Here is a 19,640-nt window from a genome sequence, read left to right on the forward strand (position 1 = left end):
ACAAGCTACAGAGGCAAAAGAAAGGCCCTTGGTGCTTAGGAGAGAAAAATAGCAATCTTTTGAAGTTTTGTTGTGAATTAGAACTGAAAACTGGGGCAGTAGAGGAGAAAGTGGGTCACATAATAGTAAAAAGTTCAGTGACATGAAAGCATGTTTGTAAATTGAAGGGAATGATCCAGATAAAAGAAATTTGTGAGATAGGAGATTCTTTTTTTTTTTTTTTTTTTTTTTTTTTACAGAAAATTTTTTTTTATTTTTACAGAGACAGATAGGGACAGACAGGCAGGAACAAAGAGAGATGAGAAGCATCAATCATCAGTTTTTCATCGACACCTTAGTTGTTCATTGATTGCTTTCTCATATGTGCCTTTACCACAAGCAGACCGAATAATCACTTGCTCGAGCCAGCGACCTTGGGTCCAAGCTGGTGAGCTTTGCTCAAACCAGATGAGCCCGCGCTCAAACTGGCGACCTGGGCGGGGGGGTCTCGAACCTGGGTCCTCCGCATCCCAGTTCGACGCTGTATCCACTGCGCCACTGCCCGGTCAGGCAAAAGACAGATTTTTAAAAAATGTGACCAACTTTTTTTACAATGAAAAGGAGGAGAAAAATAAATAGAAGAAAACAATATCGTAAATAAAAGGAACATTTTATTTATTGCAACAATAATATATGATAACTGCATAATAAAAACAATTGTAATATTTTATATTGTAATTATGCTTACATGCCTATTATTTTAAAATAATAATTGTAAGAAGAAAGTACTCATTTAGATACAAATACATCACATCACACGCAATGGATAGACTCTGCATCGATCGAATACGGACAGGTACAGATTAGTCTTCCAGTATCAAAAAGGAGGATATATAGGACACTTTTTGAGGGAGGACGGAACTTACAAAAGGACTGTCCTCCCTAAAAGAGGTCGATTGGTCACCTTAAAAAAAGGATAAGGGTAGATAGAGTCTTTGAAAGACTAAGATAATGAAATTCACAGCAAAGTGGAAAGGTGGGGCTTAGATGGCTGGGACACCTGTCCCCTCATCTTAGGAGCGAAGGTCAAATACAGCAATCATATAATTTACAGGGTCCAGTGCAAAATGAAAATGTAAGGTTTCTTGTTCAAAAATTATTATGAATTTCAGAACTGCAACAGAAGAGCATTAAACCAAGCACAGCGCTCTTTTAAGCCCCGGGCCAGTGCAACTGAACATTGTGTATGCCATGAACCCCGGTGGAGTTTGCAAGGGTGAGGGAGGGAGGTGGTCCTTTGGGCAGGCCCCTTGTACTTTCTGGGCCTCCATTGCCTTGTGGGATGACTGGAGAGACGACTAAGGACACCTTATGCTCCACTATCCTACAACCTGGGACGTCATTCTTAAGGCAGTAAGCAAAGTTTGTTCCTTTTTACCCCATCCCCCCGCTCCCGCTCCCGCCCCCATTTTAGCACAGGGATTTCTGGAAGGCTCCAAAGCGTCTGGTGACCATAGCAACTCACCCCAAACTCTGGGGCTCTTGGTCCCTCCCTCCGTTTCCTAGACGCGCTCATTGATTGGCTCAGCACGTCAGCCAATGGTCGGCGAAGCGGGCTGTTTTCCGCGCACTCAATAGTCACCTGCTGAAAGGGAGGCGGGAAGAGAAGGTGAGTGGGAGGGTCGGAGAGCCCGGACGCTTGCGTGTTTCCGGCTCCGCTGCGGAAGGCGGAGGGCTGGAGTCGTAGGGTCGGACGCAATCCTAAGGAGCAGGGAGAACGCGAGACTCTAGCGTGGAGCTCGGCTCTCGGAGCGTGGCTAGCGGCCGGCGCGATGGGTGGAGAGCAAGAAGAGGAGCGGTTCGATGGCATGCTGCTGGCCATGGCGCAGCAACACGAGGGCGGCGTGCAGGAGGTACGGCACGCGCAGCGTCGGCGGGGCCTGGTTTAGCGGCGCCTGCCTACCCGAGCGGCCCTAGCCAGGTTCCTTCAGCCTTTCTCTGCCTTTAAGGGCCGAGATCCACCGTTGAGTCGGGCTTCAGGTATCCCCCCACTTTCTCGCCGCTCCCCAGCTTCCGGTCTGGCCTCCCCGCCTCACGTCCCCCTTCGTATACGTCCTGGGTTCCGGCGCCTCAGTAATTTCTATCTTAACAACTGCGGCGTCACTGAACCTTCCCCTGGAAAACCCCCAGAGCTGTGGCATCACCGCCCCCTCACCCCGCCAGCCTCATACTTTTCTTCCGGCCCCGTTTCCTCTCAGATGGCTGCGTGCAAAAGGCATCCCTTAGGACAAACTATCCCAGACATTGGGAGTTGCCGCTACCGACTTGGAGCCAGCGGAGAAATGTGTTTGGGGGGCGGGGTGATGTTAGCACGTGTGTTTCTTTAGGCCTTGAATGGGGAATTGGAGGCCTAGGTTCACAATTGATTTCTACCACCCCCACTTGGGACCTTTCGATGTCTCCAATCCTCAGTTTCTTTATTTTTGAAACAGTTGTGAATCCCTGTTTTCTGAATCTTTGTAGGAGAGTAGTGTAAAGGACAGGACTAATTAGTAAGATATGTATCAGACACTCATTGGACGGTCCTGGAGATTCAGACGTGAGCAAAAATCTGTCCTATGCCTGATGGAGTTTACAAAGAGCTTTTCAAAAGCATATTTTATGCGTAGTGACTACACACAATTAACACATAATGTATGAACAACATGGACCAAGTACCGAGTAACTCCTTGCTCGAGCCAGCGACCCTGGGTCCAAGCCGGTGAGCTTTTGCTCAAACCAGATGAGCCTGCGCTCAAGCTGGCGACCTTGGGTCTTGAACCTGGGTCCTCGGCATCGTAGTCTGACGCTCTATCCACTGCGCCACCGCCTGGTCAGGCTGGAGTTGGTTTTTTTTGGACTGGAAAAATGGAAAGTTAGAGGTAGAAAAGCAGAACTCATTTTTTTTTTTCCTCCAGAGAGAGAGAGAGAGAGTCAGAGAGAGGAATAGACAGGGGCAGGCAGACAGGAACAGAGAGAGATGAGAAGTATCAATCATTAGTTTTTTGTTGATTGCTTTCTCATATGTGCCTTGACCGCAGGCCTTCAGCAGACTGAGTAACCCCTTGCTCGAGCCAGCGACCTTGGGTCCAAGCTGGTGAGCTTTGCTCAAACCAGATGAGCCCGCGCTCAAGCTGGCAACCTCGGGGTCTTGAACCTGGGTCCTTGGCATCCCAGTCCGACGCTCTATCCACTGCGCTACCGCGTGGTCAAGCCAGAACTCATTCTTTAAAGAAGCCAGTGGAACTTGCTCAAGACCATCCAACAGATTCCTGACCTAGACGGACCAGACTCCTTCAGCCCCTGTGCTTTCCACAGTTCATTGTTGATTTCTCCCACTGGGACAAGTTTTCATTGAGATTCCCATTACCATTCTTTCACCCTGACGCTTGTGACCAAGGACTCCTAAGCCCTTTGAGGTCGGAAGAGTGTTAATAAATTGCAAGTATGGCCTGACCAAGCGGTGGCGCAGTGGATAGAGTGTCGGATTGGGATGCAGAGGACCCAGGTTCGAGACCTCGAGGTCGCCAACTTGAGCGTGGGCTCATCTGGTTTGAGCGAAAGCCCACCAGCTTGAACCCAAGGTCACTGGCTCCAGCAAGGGGTTACTCAGTCTGCTGAAGGCCCGTGGTCAAGGCACATATGAGAAAGCAATCAATGAACAACTAAGGTGTTGCAACGCGCAACGAAAAACTAATGATTGATGCTTCTCATCTCTCTCCATTCCTGTTTGTCCCTGTCTATCCCTCTCTCTGACTCACTCTCTGTCTCTGTAAAAAAATAAATAAATAAAAAAGTTTAAATAAATTGCAAGTATGAAAAGACCACCCCCCCAACTTGTTCACACAAAATTGAATTTGGTAATGAGTTCATTTTTGAGTGAATTTAAATGGTCTAGATAGAAGCAGGAATTGAAACTGTTAAGATAAGCTGTTACATCAAATTTGGAACAATTTTATGCAAATAAAAGGGATAATATGTGCAAAACCTAGGTCATCACTAGATTTTTCATTCAGCAAAATATTTTGAGCTTGTATTCTGAGCCAGATTTGGTGTCGGGCAGTGGGGATGTATACAGAATAAGCCATGGTTTGTGGTGCCTATTTGTGAGGAGTTCACTCTGGCAGGTAGGCTCTTGCTCTGGGCCAGACACTGCTAAGGCCCTCACCTCCAATATCTCGTTTGATCCTTACAAGGTACCTAGGAATAGGTTCTGCTGCTGTTTCTGTTTTACAGAGTTAGGAAACTTTCCTAAGGTCACAGACCTAGTACATATCAGTCTGATATCCAAACTCATGCTCTTAATCCCTTGGCCAGACTTGGTGCCCCAGCCAGTTAGTCCTAACCTTTTTTAAGTGGCTTCATTTGCTCCCCTCCTTCTGGCTCTGCCCTAGTTACTCAGCCATTGCCATTCTCGTTGGGCTTTTTACTATCTCTAGAGAAAAGCTGAGCATAGGCTTTTTTTTTAACTTGTTTATTAATTTGAAAACAATAACAACAACAAACTCATTGCATGCTAATGTAAATATTATGTTCTTTATGAAAAATAACTATTTCCAAAACAAAATAAATTTAGTGAGAAGCATTATTTTACTTTCGATTTTTGGGTAAATCTCTTTAATGTTTGGCTTAATCAAAGACAGATTTACTATGTTCTGATATCTGCTTCTGCATTCGATCTGTTGCAGTGTCACGTGCCATGTGGTCTCTAAAAAACCTCACTGTATGTACACTGGTGAGGGCAAGAGGTGAAAAAGAAAAATTATTGTTTCTCTGGGTCCTCAGATCTCCAGACCTCATCATGAGGACTACTGTTCTATAATAAGACCCGTTTATTTCTTACTTAAAACTTAGACCCGTCTGAAATTACCTAGCTTACTTCTCTGATTCCTGTTTAATGTCTGTCTCCTTGTTCCCCCCTTTTTAGTATAATCCCCCCCTTTTTTGTATTTTTCCTAAGTTAAAAGCGGGGAGGGAGTCAAATAGACTCCCGCATGTGTCCCATTGGGATCCACCCGGCATGCCCACCAGGGGGCGATGCTCTGCCCATCTGGGGCATTGCTCTGCTGCAGTCGGAGCCATTCTAGCGCCTGAGGCAGAGGCCATGGAGCCATCCTCAGTGCCCCAGCCAACTTTGCTCCAGTGGAGCCTTGGCTGCGGGAGGGGAAGAGAGAGATAGAGAGAAGGGGGGGAAGGGTGGAGAAGCAGATGGGCGCTTCTCCTGTGTGCCCTGGCCAGGAATCGAACCCGGGACATCCACATCCGGGCCGATGCTCTACCACTGAGCCAACTGGCCAGGGCTTATAATTTTTCCCTTAAAAAATTTTTTTTTGGCCCTGGCCGGTTAGCTCTGCGGAAGAGCGTCGGCCTGGTGTGCGGGGGACCCGGGTTCGATTCCCGGCCAGGGCACATAGGAGAAGCGCCCATTTGCTTCTCCACCCCCCCTCCTTCCTCTCTGTCTCTCTCTTCCCCTCCCGCAGCCAAGGCTCCATTGGAGCAAAGATGGCCCAGGCGCTGGGGATGGCTCCTTGGCCTCTGCCCCAGGCGCTAGAGTGACTCTGGTCGTGGCAGAGCGACGCCCCGGAGGGGCAGAGCATCGCCCCCTGGTGGGCAGAGCGTTGCCCCTGGTGGGTGTGCCAGGTGGATCCCGGTTGGGCGCATGCGGGAGTCTGTCTGACTGTCTCTCCCCGTTTCCAGCTTCAGAAAAAGAAAAAAAAAATAAATTTTTTTTTTATTAAACTATTGAGGTGACATTGGTTAATAAAATTATGTAGGTTTCAAGTGTACGATTATGTAACACATCATCTGTATATTGTACTGTGTGTTCACCATCCCAAGTCAAATCTGTTTCCAGGGCCAAGGCCCTGTATGCCAGAGGGGTCCTCTATATCCTTAGACTGCTTTTGGGTCACAAGGAATGTGAAACACATGTACACATACACATGAGAAATGAAAAATCTGCCTTTCAGGTTTACAGGTAAGGTTAAGTTAGGCTTTCTGGCAGAAGTGACTAAAGTTGGGCCTTATTTGGAAGGATATCTCCTCAGTTGAGAGGCTCAGGAATGAAAGAGTCAAGCCCCAAGTTCTCTTGGAGACTAAGGATGTTGACTTCTGTGCACTTGAGGGCTCCCAATAGGTGGCATCTCCATAGCATCAGTCTTTTGTCTTTCAGCTTGTCAACACTTTCTTCAGCTTCCTACGACGCAAAACAGACTTTTTCATTGGAGGAGAAGAGGGGATGGCAGAGAAGGTGAGTATTGGGGGCCGCTGTCACTTTGGTAGCTCTGTTTCTTCCGGAGAAAAGCTCACCTGGCCTTCCTCTGGCATAATGGTAACCTTCAGCCCATGTAAAATGCCAAGGTGAAGAGGCGAGAAAGGGAAGCAAGCTGTCATTTACTCGCCTATTTCCTATGCTCCTGGGGGGTAGATGTTGCTGTCTCCACTGTACAAATGAGGAAATTGGCTATAGAGCAGGGGTTGGGAACCTTTTTGGCTGAGAGAGCCATGAATGCCACATATTTTAAAATGTAATTCCGTAGGAGCCATACAACAACCCGTGTATGTTACGCAGTATCCAATAAAAATTTGGTGTTGTCCTGGAGGACAGCTGTGATTGGCTCCAGCCACCCGCAATCATGAACATGAGCGGGAAATGAATGGATTGTAATACATGAGAATGTTTTATTTTATTTTATTTTTACAGGGACAGAGAGAGAGTCAGAGAGAGGGATAGATAAGGACAGACAGACAGGAATGGAGAGAGATGAGAAGCATTAATCATCAGCCTTTCATTGCGACACCCTAGTTATTCATTGGTTACTCTCTCATATGTGCCTTGACCGGGGGCCCTCAGCAGACTGAGCAACTCCTTGCTGGAGCCAGCGACCTTGGGTCCAAGCTGGTGAGCTTTTTGCTCAAGCCAGATGAGCCCGCACTCAAGCTGGCGACCTTGGGGTCTCGAACCTGGATCCTTCTGCATCCCAGTCCGACACTCTATCCACTGCGCCACCGCCTGGTCAGGCAAGAATGTTTTATATTTTTAACATTTTTTTTTTATTAAAGATTTGTCTGCGAGCCAGATGCAGCTACCAAAAGAGCCACATCTGGGTTGCGAGCCATAGGTTCCCGACCCCTGCTCTACAATGTTTCTTGACGACCTGGGGCAAGGAGTCCCAGATCCTTGGCCTAGCTCTGTGACTTTGTTGATTTACCACCAATTCTCTGGTCTTTTCCATTTTCATATCTATAAAATGGAAGAAGGTGGACTCTGATCTCTAGGACTCCTTCTGTCACAAATATTCTTTTGTATTAGCATTAGCATCTCCCTTTTTTTTCCCTGTGGGCCAGACAACCTTATAATATCAGCAGTCATTTGTTTTTTGAGTATTTATTAAAATTTTTTTCAATGAATATTTATTGAGCACTTAACATTTTCCCTATGTTAGATACTATGCCAGACTCTTCAGGATTACAGAGGTCAGTACAGACATGGTCTTTGTTTTCATGGATCTCACAGTATAGCAGCAGTGCTCCCTTCAGAAAAATAAAAAGAAAGGAAAAGAAGAAGGGAGTTCGGGCAGAAGTCCTGGGAGTGTAAAATGGGTATTAACTAGGTTGGGGGCTTTGGAAGACTTCATGAGGAAGTGATGCGTGAGCATGAAGGATGAGTGAGATATAGCTGGAGTAAGAGATGAATAATATTAAGAAGCCTTCGCATGTCGGAGTAGTTATAGCTAACATGTGTTTGCTGTCCGCAGGTCCCCTCTTAGATGTGTTATGCTCCTTGATTCTTTGTTTCTCTAGGGTCAGCTCTTTATGGAGAGGTTGGTCAGATTGTTAGGCAGGCAGAAACCTGTCCAGCCTTCCCACCTGGTCTCCAGCTACAACACAGTAACTCCTTTGTGTTGAGCACCTACTATAGTAGTACAGGTCCATTTCCAGGTGTGGTGGTTAAAGAGGAAAGGCTCTGGAGTCAAGCAGACGTGAGTTTGAATCCTGGCCTCTCCACTCCTTGCTTGACAACTGTATAGCATTTGCTGAATGAGTCTCTTGGAGCCTCATTTTTCTTACCTGCAAGTAGGGGTAATCTTCACCTCACAGGGCTGTTGGGAGGATAATTGGTAGTATAGATGAGGTGGCTGGCATGTGAGAATACAAGTTTTTTTTGTTTGTTTTTTTTTTAAGTTTTTTTTTAAATTAATTAATTTATTTATTCATTCATTTTAGAGAGGAGAGGGAGAGACAGAGAGAGAGGAGAGACAGAGAGAGAGAAGGGAGGGAGGAGCTGGAAGCATCAACTCCCATATGTGCCTTGACCAGGCAAGCCCAGGGTTTCAAACCGGCGACCTCAGCATTTCCAGGTCGACGCTTGATCCACTGCGCCACCACAGGTCAGGCAAGAGAATACAAGTTTATAGTATGTTTTCTGAACCTCCTTGGGCCAGTTGTGTTTGGGGATTTAGAACTCTTTGGACTTTAGCTGGCAATACAGTGCATATACTATACATTTATTTTTTATTTTTTAAATTTTTATTTATTTATTTATTTTTTACAGAGGCAGAGGTAGACAGGGACAGACAGGAACGGAGAGAGATGAGAAGCATCAATCATCAGTTTCTCGTTGCGCGTTGCTACTTCTTAGTTGTTCATTGATTGCTTTCTCACATGTACTTTGACCGCGGGCCTTCAGCAGACCGAGTAACCCCCTGCTGGAGCCAGCAACCTTGGGTCCAAGCTGGTGAGCTCTTTGCTCAAGCCAGATGAGCCCGCGCTCAAGCTGGCGACCTCGGGGTCTCGAACCTGGGTCCTTCCGCATCCCAGTCCGACACTCTATCCACTGCACCACCACCTGGTCAGGCTATTTTTAATTTTTTTTATTTTTATTTTTTTTCTTTTTGGCTCCCCGTTGGGGAATATACTATACATTTAATACACTGCCCCAATCCAGGGGTCAAGAGCAATATCCTGTAATCAAGCATATTCAAATTTCTGCAGCGAAATGTATATCAGTATTCATACCAAGTGGGCGATATGAAGACTGTAAATACCTTCATGCCACAAACTTACAAAAAGTACAGAAACACTTAGTTTTTATAGCTTTGGAGGCTAGGAATTATAAATAAGAAATTATAGATTTGAGTAAAGCCATAATAATCAAATTAATATGGTATGGACCTATGAAGAGAGATAGACCAGTGAGGCAGAAGAGAACCTAGGAGAAGTCTAACCTGAATGAGGATTTAACTTGTGTCTAATATGGTAATTCAGTTCAGTAGGGAAAGGATGATACAATAAGTCATGCTGCTACAAGTGGCTATTTGTAAAAAACCAAAATTGTACCATTTGTTTAATTCCTATGTAATAATAAATGGCAGATCAAGTGGAGTCTTGTGAGGGAAGCTAGGAAACTGCATAACCTTATGTGGAGAGGACTTACAAATGGAAACCTAGAAATTATGAAAGGAAAAGTAGCTGTTTGCCTGACTAGTGGTGGTGTAGTGGGTAGAGTGTCGACATGGGACACAGGTTCCAGATTCGAAACCCCAAGGTTGCTGGCTTGAGCTCCAGCTTATCTGGCTTAAGCTCAGGCTCACCAGCTTGAGCATGGGATCATCAATATGATCCCAAGGTCGCTTGACTTGAGCCCAAAGGTCTCTGGTTTGAAGAACCCCCTCCCCAACCTCCCATCAATGTATGTATGAGAAACAATCAGTGAACAACTAAAGTGATGCAACTATGACTTGATATTTCTCATCTCTCTCCCTCTCTCTCAAAAAAAAAAAAGTAGCTGTTTTCTTCAAACACTGAAAACTTCTATGGCAAAAGATTATCATATTAATTCAACTGAAAAAACAATAGATTTTGCAAAATGCAATGCAGAGGATAGATAAGATTTAAATTAAAAAAAGGTTTTTTTGGCCCTGGTCGGTTGGTTCAGTGGTAGGGCGTCAGCCTGGCGTGTGGATGTCCTGGGTTCTATTCCCAGTCAGGGCACACAGGAGAAGCACCCATCTGCTTCCCCACCTTTCCCCCTTGCTTCTTTCTCTCTCTCTCTTTCTTTCTCTTTCTTCCTCTCCTGCAGCCACGGCTCAGTTGGAGTGAGTTGACCCTGAGCACTGACTGAGGATGGCTCCCGTGGCCTCCCTCCACCTCAGGCTCTAAGAAGAGCTCGGTTACTGAGCAACAGATTATTGCCCCCTAGTGGGCTTGCCAGGTGGATCCTGATCGGAGTGCACGCAGGAGTCTCTATCTCTGCCTCCCCTCCTCTCACTGAATAAAACTATATACATATATAAGGTCTACCGGAAAGTTCTGTCCGTTTCTATCACAACAAGTTTTGACACGTAAGCACGTTTATTTGGCGCATGTGTGCCTCTCTATTTTTATCACTTAATGTATACATACTGACGTAGCAAATTAACTAAAACAAAGTTGATTCACATTAGTCTTATGTGTGAAGCAATAGTGTACCCATGGCTACTGATAAAGTTCATTTACGCCACTGTATTTTTACGAATTTCAACAAGGAAGAAATGCTACAGAAGCATGTAGAAATTTATTGAAAGTGTTTGGTGAAGGTACAGTTTCTGATAGGACATGCAGAAGATGGTTCGAAAAATTCGAAACAGTTGATTTCGACCTTTCTGATAAGCCACGTCTGGGCGACCGTCTTTGATCGATGACGATATTGTTAAGACCATGTTGGAGCAAGATCCTTTTCTGACAACATTGGAGATCGCAGAAAGGCTTAATTCAGTTCAGCAAATCATTAATAATAATGGCAATTACATTATTTAATAAAGTTTATTGACGGTAAGAAAAATTTGTATTTTATTTTATTCCAAAAACGGACAGAACTTTCCGGTAGACCATATATATATGTATGTGTGTGTGTGTGTGTGTGTGTGTGTGTGTGTGTGTATCTATCTATCTATCTATATAAATAGAGAGGAAAGGAAAAAGAGCAAGACAGACAGGAACACAGATCTGTTCCTATATGTGCCTTGACTAGGAATTGAACTGGCATCCTATGTATTTCTGGATGATGCTCTAACCAACCAAGTTGTCTGGCCAGGACAAGATTTAATAGGTGATTTAATATGCAGGAACTCTTATAAATTGACAAGAAAATGATAAACAAAAAAGTGGGCAAGCCCTGGAAATGTAGCTCGGTTGGATGATCATCCCAGTACACCAAGGTTGCAGGTTCTATCCCCGGTTAGGGTACATACAAGAGTCTCCATGTGTAAATAATTGTTTCATTTTTTATTTTTATTTATTCATTTTAGAGAGGAGAGAGAGAGGGAGAGAGAAGTGGGGAGGAGCAGGAAACATCAACTCCCATATGTACCTTGACCATGCAGGTCCAGGGTTTCGAACTGGTGACCTCAGTGTTTCCAGGTCGACACTTTATCCACTGCGCCACCACTGGTCAGGCTCCATGTGTAAATAATTGGAACAACAAATCGATGTTTCTCTCTCTCCTTCCCCATCCCTCTCTCCCTCCCCATCTCTTTCTTCCTTTCTTTCTCCCTTCCTCTGTCTCGAAAAAAAAATCAATTAAAAAAACAGTGATAAAAAAAGTGGCAAATTACAAGAAGAGCAGATCTAAAGAGCATATGAACAGATGCTGAAATTCACAAGTAGTCAAAGAAACAGTGAGATGCCCTTTTCTTCCTATCAACAAAAATTTTTTTTAAATTGCTTATAAGGATATGGAATTGTTTACAGAAGCTACTCTATGTATATACATTGCCGATGAAAGTGAATTGTAGATCTTTAAAAAGTTTATTATAAAATATCTCAACATTCTTAATTATCAGAGAAATGCATATCAAAACCATGAGCTACCACCTAACACCCATTAGGATGGCTTCTATCAGAAACTCCAAAAATGGCTTTGGCTGGGTATTGGTTCATGTTGTCTTAATATGCCAAGGTTGTGGATTCCATCCCTGGTCAGGGTACGTTCAAGAATCAACCAATGAATGTGTAATGAGTGGAACAACAAATTGACATTTCTCTCTCTCTAAAAAAAAAAAAAAATCAATTAAAGAATAAACTGAGAAAGTAACAGGTGTTGATGAAGATGTGCAGAAATGGAACCCTGTGCACTGCAGTGCTTGACTGGTGGTGGCGCAATGGATGGAGCATCAGCCTGGGCCGCTGAAAATCTGAGATCACCAGCTTGAGGGTGGGATCATCGATATGACCCCATGGTCACTGGCTTGAAGCCCAAGGTCACCAGCTTGAGCAAGGGGTCACTGGCTCAGCTGATGCCCCCAGTCAAGGCACATATGAGAAACAAACAATGAACAACAATTAAAATGCCGCAACTGCAAGTTGATGCTTCTCATTTCTCCCTTCCTGTCTGTGTCTTGCCAAAAAAAAAAAAAGAAAGAAATGGAACTCTGTGCACTGTTAGTGGGAATGTGAAATGGTGCTGTTGCTGTAGAAACAGTGTAGCAGTGCCTCAGAATATTAAACTGGAACCCTCATGTGACCCAGCATGCTCAGCTCCGGGTATACGCCCAAAAGAATTGGAAGCAGGGTTTTGAAGAGAGATTTGTGCTGCCATGTTCATAGCAGAACTGTTCACAGTAGCCACCGGGTGGAAGCAACCCAAGTGTCCATTGACGAATGAATGGATAAACAAAATGTCATATATGCGTACAATGGAGTATTATTCAGCCTTTTATTATTTTGTTTTATTTTTTGCATCATTATTTTTAAAATTTTACTGGTTTTTATTGATTTGTTTCACTTATTTATGCATTCGTTGGTTGATTATTTTTAATATTTTATTTCATTTAAAAGTTTTTGAAAATTGAATTTATTGGGGTGATGCTGGTTACAAAATTATACAGGTTCCAAGTGTACAATTCTACAACACATCTTTGTATTGTGTGTTTACCACCCCAGGTCAAATTCATTGCTTCATTTTTGTATGTGCCCTGACCAGGCAGGGATCAAACCTGCAACCTTGGGATATTGGAATGATGCTCAAACCAACTGAGCTACCCAGCCATGGCTTAGCTAGCCTTTTAAAGGAAGACAGACACAAAAGAACACATATTGTAAGACTCCATTTGTATCGTATCAAGTTCTAGAACAGGAGTGTTTTGTGTTTCTCCAGATGTGTTGGGGACTCCCCCAACCCCTTTCCCTCTACACAGGTTCAGGATTATGCTTAAATAAATGTCTTTCCTGGCTAGACTGTTAGGAACCACTCTATTTTCCTGTTACCGAGCCTAGGTTAGGAAAAGGCCTGTGTTCAGATATGCCCACTGAGCAGTTTGGGGCCTGTCTTCTAGAACTAGCTCAGCCTTCCTTACCCTTTCCGCACTTTGCTGGGCTGTGGTTCCAAAAGATGTGTCCAGTGATATAGCGTGCCTGTGACAGCCAGACAGTTGGCACCTCTCAGTAGGCTACACACTTTCAGGGGTCTCTACTTGGGGCTGGGCCTGGGTAAATCAGGTGGAAGGAGATGGGGAAGTGGGATCAGAGGCAGCTGTGATTGGCCTTGACTCTGCCCTCACCTAACCTCCAGGAACTAGGAGGGAACAGGACAAATGGGATATTATATGATTCACTGGAGCTGGGAGAGGGGAGGACCTTGCTCCTGCCTACCCTTGGCCACTGGTTCGCAAATGGCTTGAGTTCAAGGTTTCCCTGATTAGGAACTTGGGACCAAGGCCCTGTAGTAGAACAGCCTCCACTGGCGTAATTGTCTCATGACTGATTCTGTTTAAACAGCAGAATGGCCTTCAGGTGTCTCATTTCTCTCTATTGCATACCCCGTTTTGTTAACCCAGTTGGTTTAGGGAATTTCAGTGTCCTTTTAACATTGCAGAGGACAAAGCTACTATAGTATGGCATGGGCTGGGGGTATGGCGGTGGCAGGAAGAATTGGCATGCAATGACTGAGAAGTTACAAGGCATTTGGCAGAACCTTCAGTAGGGAACCCATAGGTGACTTTGGTGACTCTGAGTACCTCGTGGGCCTCTCAGCTTTTTCACACCCCTTCCTCCATCTTGGGCTCAGATTCTTGAGAGATGGTTTATTAGCCACTGGTTACGTGGTGGGTGCCCTAGGAGGCCTCCAGATATGTAGGTCAGCACAGAGTTGGGTTTCCTAAGTTTGGTATGTTTCTGGGCCTGCTGAAAATGAAGAGGTGAAACTCAAGATGACACTTTAGCTGGTCCTGGAGGGTGGGTAGAGTTTGCCAGGTGACCTGGGAGTAGGAACGAGGGCATTCTAGGCAAAAAACAGCTTACGCAAGACTACTTTTAGAATAAAATAGAAGCACAGAGAAAAAGGGCCCCCAGAGTCACACAGGTGAAAGGAATAGACCAGGTCTTAAATTTAGATGTGACTCCAGTGACCGTGAGAATTAGCCAGGAGGGCTTGTTAAAATAACAGATTGCTGGGCCACGCCTGCAGAATTTCTGATGGAGTGGGTCTGGAGTGGGGCCTGAGGTTTAGCATTTCTAATACATTCTGGATGATGCTAATGCTGCAGGTTAAGGGAACCATACTTTAAGAGCTACTAATGTCATAACAGGTGGAGCTATAGCTCCCATTGTATTTTTATTGCAGAGAAGGTACTTGTCCCCAACCCCAAAGCTGACATTGGGTCATCCTCAGCCAGGCAAGCAATGATGTGGCGAGGACTGTGCCAGGCTCTAGATGAGTGTCTGTAATATTTAATCCTCATGACATGTGGAAACAGTCTTAGAAAGCCCTCACTGAGTAGCTCAGTTGGTTAGAGCATTATCCCAATACACCACGGTTGTGGGTTCAGTCCAATGCATAAATGAATAGAACAACAAATAAGTGTTTTTCTCTCTCTCCGCTCCCCCTTCTCTAAAATCAATCAATTAAAAAAATTTTTTTTAATTAAATGTTAGCCTGACCTGTGGTGGTGCAATGGATAAAGCTTCAATCTGGAATGCCGAGGTCGCTGGTTTGAAACCTCAGGCTTGTCCAGTCAGGGTACATACAAGAAGCAATTACTTACTATGGGTTGATGCTTCCCATTCCTCCATTCCCCCTTCTCTCTCTCTCACTCTCTTTCTCTCAAATCATTAAATAAGATCTTTTTAAAAAAAAATAGAAAATGTTGGAGTTTTGCACTTCTCCAAAGTCACACAGACAGAGATGGGGGCAGTAGCATTGGGGCGGCTCTGGGCAGCAGGGAGGCCGGCCGCAAGGTGTGGGTCGGAAGCAGCCTAGGAAGGAATAGTGGGGGAGAAAGGCTTGTCCAGAAAACTCTCTCTGGCTTCCTGCTAATATGGCAGTTCTGGGTGTGGCGCTGAGTGCTGCACAGCCGGGCTGCGGTCTGGAGACGGGTACACAGGTAAGAGATCAGTCAGCGAGTAGGTCGGTGTGGTCCCGAGCTTGGGAGAGGCTTCTTAGAGGGGCTGAGTCTAGAGTCTAGGTGGTCCAGCTTCACTGTCCACTCTGCGACACTAAATGTGTGTTTTTCTAAAGTAGCTACTGTCTCTTGAGCCGGTATTTGTAGGTGTTCTCATCACAACTCTGTCAGGTATGTGTGTATTACCCCCATTTTGTAAATGAAGAAACAGGTTCTAAGTGCAATGCCTTGCCCAGGCACCCAGCAGGTAGAGATGGCTCATTGCCTTCACCTCCTTCCCTAGTTCATCACACAGACCTTCAGCCACCACAACCAGCTGGCACAGAAGGCACGGCGGGAGAAGAGAGCTCGGCAGGAGGCTGAGCGGCAGGAGAAGGCGGAGCGGGCAGCTAGGCTGGCCAAGGAGGCCAAGTCAGAGAGCTCCGGGCCCCAGATCAAGGAGCTAACTGATGAGGAGGCAGAGAGGCTGCAGCTGGAGATTGACCAGGTAAGAGTAGGCTTCCCTTCCCTGCCTCCTGACCCGTTGGCACTGTAAGAGGGGACCTTTTTGCCAACTGCTTTGCTGTTTGCTACAGAAAAAGGATGCAGAGAATCATGAGGCCCAGCTTAAGAATGGCAGCCTGAGCTCACCAGGGAAGCAGGTGAGATGGCCTGGGGATGCTTGGGACTAGCCAGGGCTGGGACCTTCCAGGGACTCTACAGCTTTGCCCTGTGTCCGGAATGCCTTCCACTACCCTCTTCCTCAGAATGATCCTGTTCACGGCCACTTTGTGTCCTTTTGTTTTCTGTGCTGGGCTTTCTTCCCAAGTCCCTTGGCTTGCACCCCCAGCTGGATCCTATGGGTTCATCTGTGACTGTCACTGCCTCCCAGTGGTGTCCTTTATCATTTGGTTATAATAGTCTGCGCTCATCTCAGAGATCAGAACCAGGTTTTACCTCTGACTCCCAGAGGGCCACAGAGTGACCAGGGACTGGGTGTGTTTCATTTTGTGGCTGCATGCCCTGTGCCAGCCGGTCTTGGGCATGTTTCAGAGGGAGGGTTTCAGTCTTATGTCTGTCAAATAAGTAGCTGAGCACTCCAACTGTGGGCAGGAGGCTGAAGAGGAGGAGGAGGAGGATGAGAAGGACAAAGGGAAACTGAAACCCAACCTTGGCAATGGGGCAGATCTTGCCAATTATCGCTGGACCCAGACTCTGTCGGAGCTGGACGTGAGTGGCAGGGCAAGGGCAAGGGGAGAGGGAGGGGAGCCAGCCTGGGGCCTCTCCTGACCTCCCTTCCCCCATGCAGCTGGCAGTGCCCTTCCGTGTGAACTTCCGGCTGAAAGGGAAGGATGTGGTGGTGGACATCCAGCGGAGGCACCTCCGAGTGGGGCTCAAGGGCCAGCCTGCAGTCATCGACGGGGAGCTCTACAATGAGGTGAAGGTGGAGGAGAGCTCCTGGCTCATTGAGGACGGCAAGGTGGTGACGGTGCATCTGGAGAAGGTGCGAGAGGCCCAGCCTCTAGGCCTGCTACCTAATGAGGGAAGAGGGAAGGGTTTCTGCTCATTCACTCAGGGACCATGCTAGGGACCTAGTGGATTTTTACCTTTATGTAATCCCATAAGATTTAAAGTAGGTCTGTTTTAGAGTCAGGAAAGGGATAGCTCATAGATTTGCCCAGCTCTTACATCTAGGAAAGGGTGGAGTCAGGATCAGAATAGTTTTGTTACCAAATCCTCACCTTGCCATTAGGTTCATGCATGCATTCAATCTAACAAATACTAGAACACCTACTATGTGCCAGGGACTGTTCTGTATGCTGGAGAGAGAACAGTGAACAAAATGTAGAAAGCTACTCAGGAAGTGTGTGTTCTTGCCCTCCCTCGAGAGAGATGGGACGCAGATACCAGTATATGAAGGTGGTCTCTATAAAGTGCCAAGGGTCCAAGGAGAGCTGTCCGTGGCATGTAACGCCCATCCCAGCCGCCCTGCCTGGCCATGGCTGCCTCTCACCCATACATGCCCTTGGTTTTCCTCTCAACTGGAATGTCCTTCCCTGCTTTTTAAAACTAGTATACTGCTTGTCCCAGCTAGTTGTCACTCTAACTTCTGTCCCTTTATCCTGGATAGTGTCTCTCTCCGTACTTTCTTTCTTCCCTTAATGCTGATTGGTAACTCTGTTAGGTCAGCTGTGGAGGGCTGAGGTGTTGCTCCTCTGCTTCAGGTCCCAACATAGGCCTGCTTGGGTCCCCGGTGCAGGTTTCTGGGAGGGTTGGTGAGTGATTCCTGGGGTACAGAGTGAGCTGCCTCCTATCCCCTGGTGGTTCTCATTTTATACACAGATCAACAAGATGGAGTGGTGGAGCCGCTTGGTGTCCAGTGACCCTGAGATCAATACCAAGAAGATCAACCCTGAAAACTCCAAGGTGAGCCCTGCCTGGTTGGGGGACCTTCAGCGGAGGGATGAGGGGCCTAGGGGTTCCCAGGGCTTCACCTACCCCTGGTGCTGCCTGCCCCCAGCTGTCAGACCTGGACGGTGAGACGCGCAGCATGGTGGAAAAGATGATGTATGACCAGAGACAGAAGTCCATGGGGCTGCCCACTTCAGATGAACAGAAGAAACAGGAAATTCTGAAAAAGTGAGCAATTTGGAGATGGGGGTGTTGGGTGTTGGGGCTTGGATATGGGTGATAGCAGTATTTCGATCACTGACCAGGACACAGGAGCTGCCCTGCCCCTTCCAGAATGAGCCAGCCAAGTTTATGGCTTTATAGCTTTGGCTTGCCTACCCTAATCACCTGCTGCAGTCATCTTGAGTGCAAGGTCATCTGAGGATAGGAAGGAAGATAATAGGTGGTCACTGCCATCTACAGGAGAACAGTGCCAATATTGGCACCTCAGCTTCCAGCCTGGGGTCCAGGTGGACCTCAGAGACCCTGGGGCCCCACCTCCTGCTAGGCCTGGGTCCAGGCTGCTCAGGGTTCTAAAGGGACTGACCTCACAGGGGAGGCTGGGAGAACGGTACTACTACCTTTAGGGGAGAGGGATAGGGATAGCCTGTTCACTTTCTATTTTCCCTTCCCAGATTCATGGATCAGCATCCGGAGATGGATTTTTCCAAGGCCAAATTCAACTAGCTCGCTTGCCTCCCTGAACTCTTGGGCTGAGCCTCCAGCAATCCACCTTTCTTTCTCATCCTTTCCTGGGACTTGGGCCTTAGAGCTGAGGCAGGTGTGGGACTGGCCCAGGCATACAGCTGCCAGGGCATCATGGGAGAAGGGCTGGGGCCTTGAGTCTTGTTTTCCCTAGTTGACCTACTGTTACACATTAAAACTATTCACCCAATTCTACTTGTGTCCTCTCTTCTCACTAGCCTTTACCTGGGGGACGGGCCTCTTATGGCTACTGTAGGGAGCTGGGAGCTTGGCATCTGATTCTGCCATATGACCTGGGGCATGTTCTTGTTCCTCACTGGGGCTCAATTTTTCATTATTTAGAGGATTGAAACAAGACTGTTAATTTGTGTATGATTCCGAACAAAGGTGAGTTTTTCTGGCTATAGGGACCGAACGTATGTGATTCTCAGAGGGGCCCATGACTCAGCAGAGTTTAAGACTAGCTAGACTTGATTTCGTTTCCATCATGGAGACAATGTCCCACTGCAGTGGATCTGCAGCCCTGGATTAAGTGTTTTGTTTTTATTTATTTTTTTTTTTCCTGCATTTTTCTGAAGCCAGAAACGGGGAGAGACAGACAGACTCCCGCATGCACCTGACCGGGATCCACCCAGCACGCCCACCAGGGGGCGATGCTCTGCCCCTCCGGGGCGTTGCTCTGCTGCGACCAGAGCCACTCTAGCGCCTGGGGCAGAGGCCAAGGAGCCATCCCCAGCGCCCGGGCCATCTTTGCTCCAATGGAGCCTCGCTGTGGGAGGGGAAGAGAGAGACAGAGGAAGGAGAGGGGGAGGGGTGGAGAAGCAGATGGGCGCCTCTCCTGTGTGCCCTGGCCGGGAATCAAACCCGGGACCTCTGCACGCCAGGCCGATGCTCTACCACTGAGCCAACCGGCCAGGGCCTCAAGTGTTTTATTTTTTTAAAATTCACTGATTTTAGAGAGAGAGGAAGGGAAACATCGACCCATTGCTCCACCCTCCCATGCATTTATTAGTTAACTCTCCTGCATGTGCCCCGACTGACATGGCACATTGGGACGACACTCCAACCGAGCTATGAGGCCAAGGCTGTCTCAGGTGTTTCTAAAACTAC

At 46.7% G+C, this 19,640-nt stretch overlaps 1 protein-coding gene across 1 annotated transcript; it reads left to right on the forward strand.

The window, feature by feature from the left end:
* Positions 1 to 1,686: 1,686 nt before the first annotated feature.
* Positions 1,687 to 18,688, forward strand: NUDC (nuclear distribution C, dynein complex regulator). Its single transcript, XM_066375529.1, has 9 exons — positions 1,687 to 1,892; positions 6,191 to 6,268; positions 15,679 to 15,882; positions 15,971 to 16,036; positions 16,488 to 16,604; positions 16,684 to 16,878; positions 17,718 to 17,801; positions 17,896 to 18,014; positions 18,461 to 18,688. Exons 1-9 carry the CDS (start codon positions 1,812 to 1,814, stop codon positions 18,510 to 18,512), a joined length of 996 nt encoding a protein of 331 aa, XP_066231626.1. The 5' UTR covers positions 1,687 to 1,811; the 3' UTR covers positions 18,513 to 18,688.
* Positions 18,689 to 19,640: the final 952 nt, after the last annotated feature.

The sequence above is a fragment of the Saccopteryx leptura genome, chromosome 3 (genome assembly GCF_036850995.1).
Source record: "Saccopteryx leptura isolate mSacLep1 chromosome 3, mSacLep1_pri_phased_curated, whole genome shotgun sequence".
Lineage (NCBI taxonomy): Eukaryota > Metazoa > Chordata > Mammalia > Chiroptera > Emballonuridae > Saccopteryx > Saccopteryx leptura.

Excerpts from the sequence above, each read along its gene's own strand:
- NUDC (XM_066375529.1), top strand. The coding sequence starts at position 1,812 with ATGGGTGGAGAGCAAGAAGAGGAGCGGTTCGATGGCATGCTGCTGGCC. Across the intron at positions 6,269-15,678 it reads AAGAGGGGATGGCAGAGAAG|TTCATCACACAGACCTTCAG; the intron begins GTGAGTATTGGG and ends CTCCTTCCCTAG. Across the intron at positions 16,037-16,487 it reads TGAGCTCACCAGGGAAGCAG|GAGGCTGAAGAGGAGGAGGA; the intron begins GTGAGATGGCCT and ends AACTGTGGGCAG.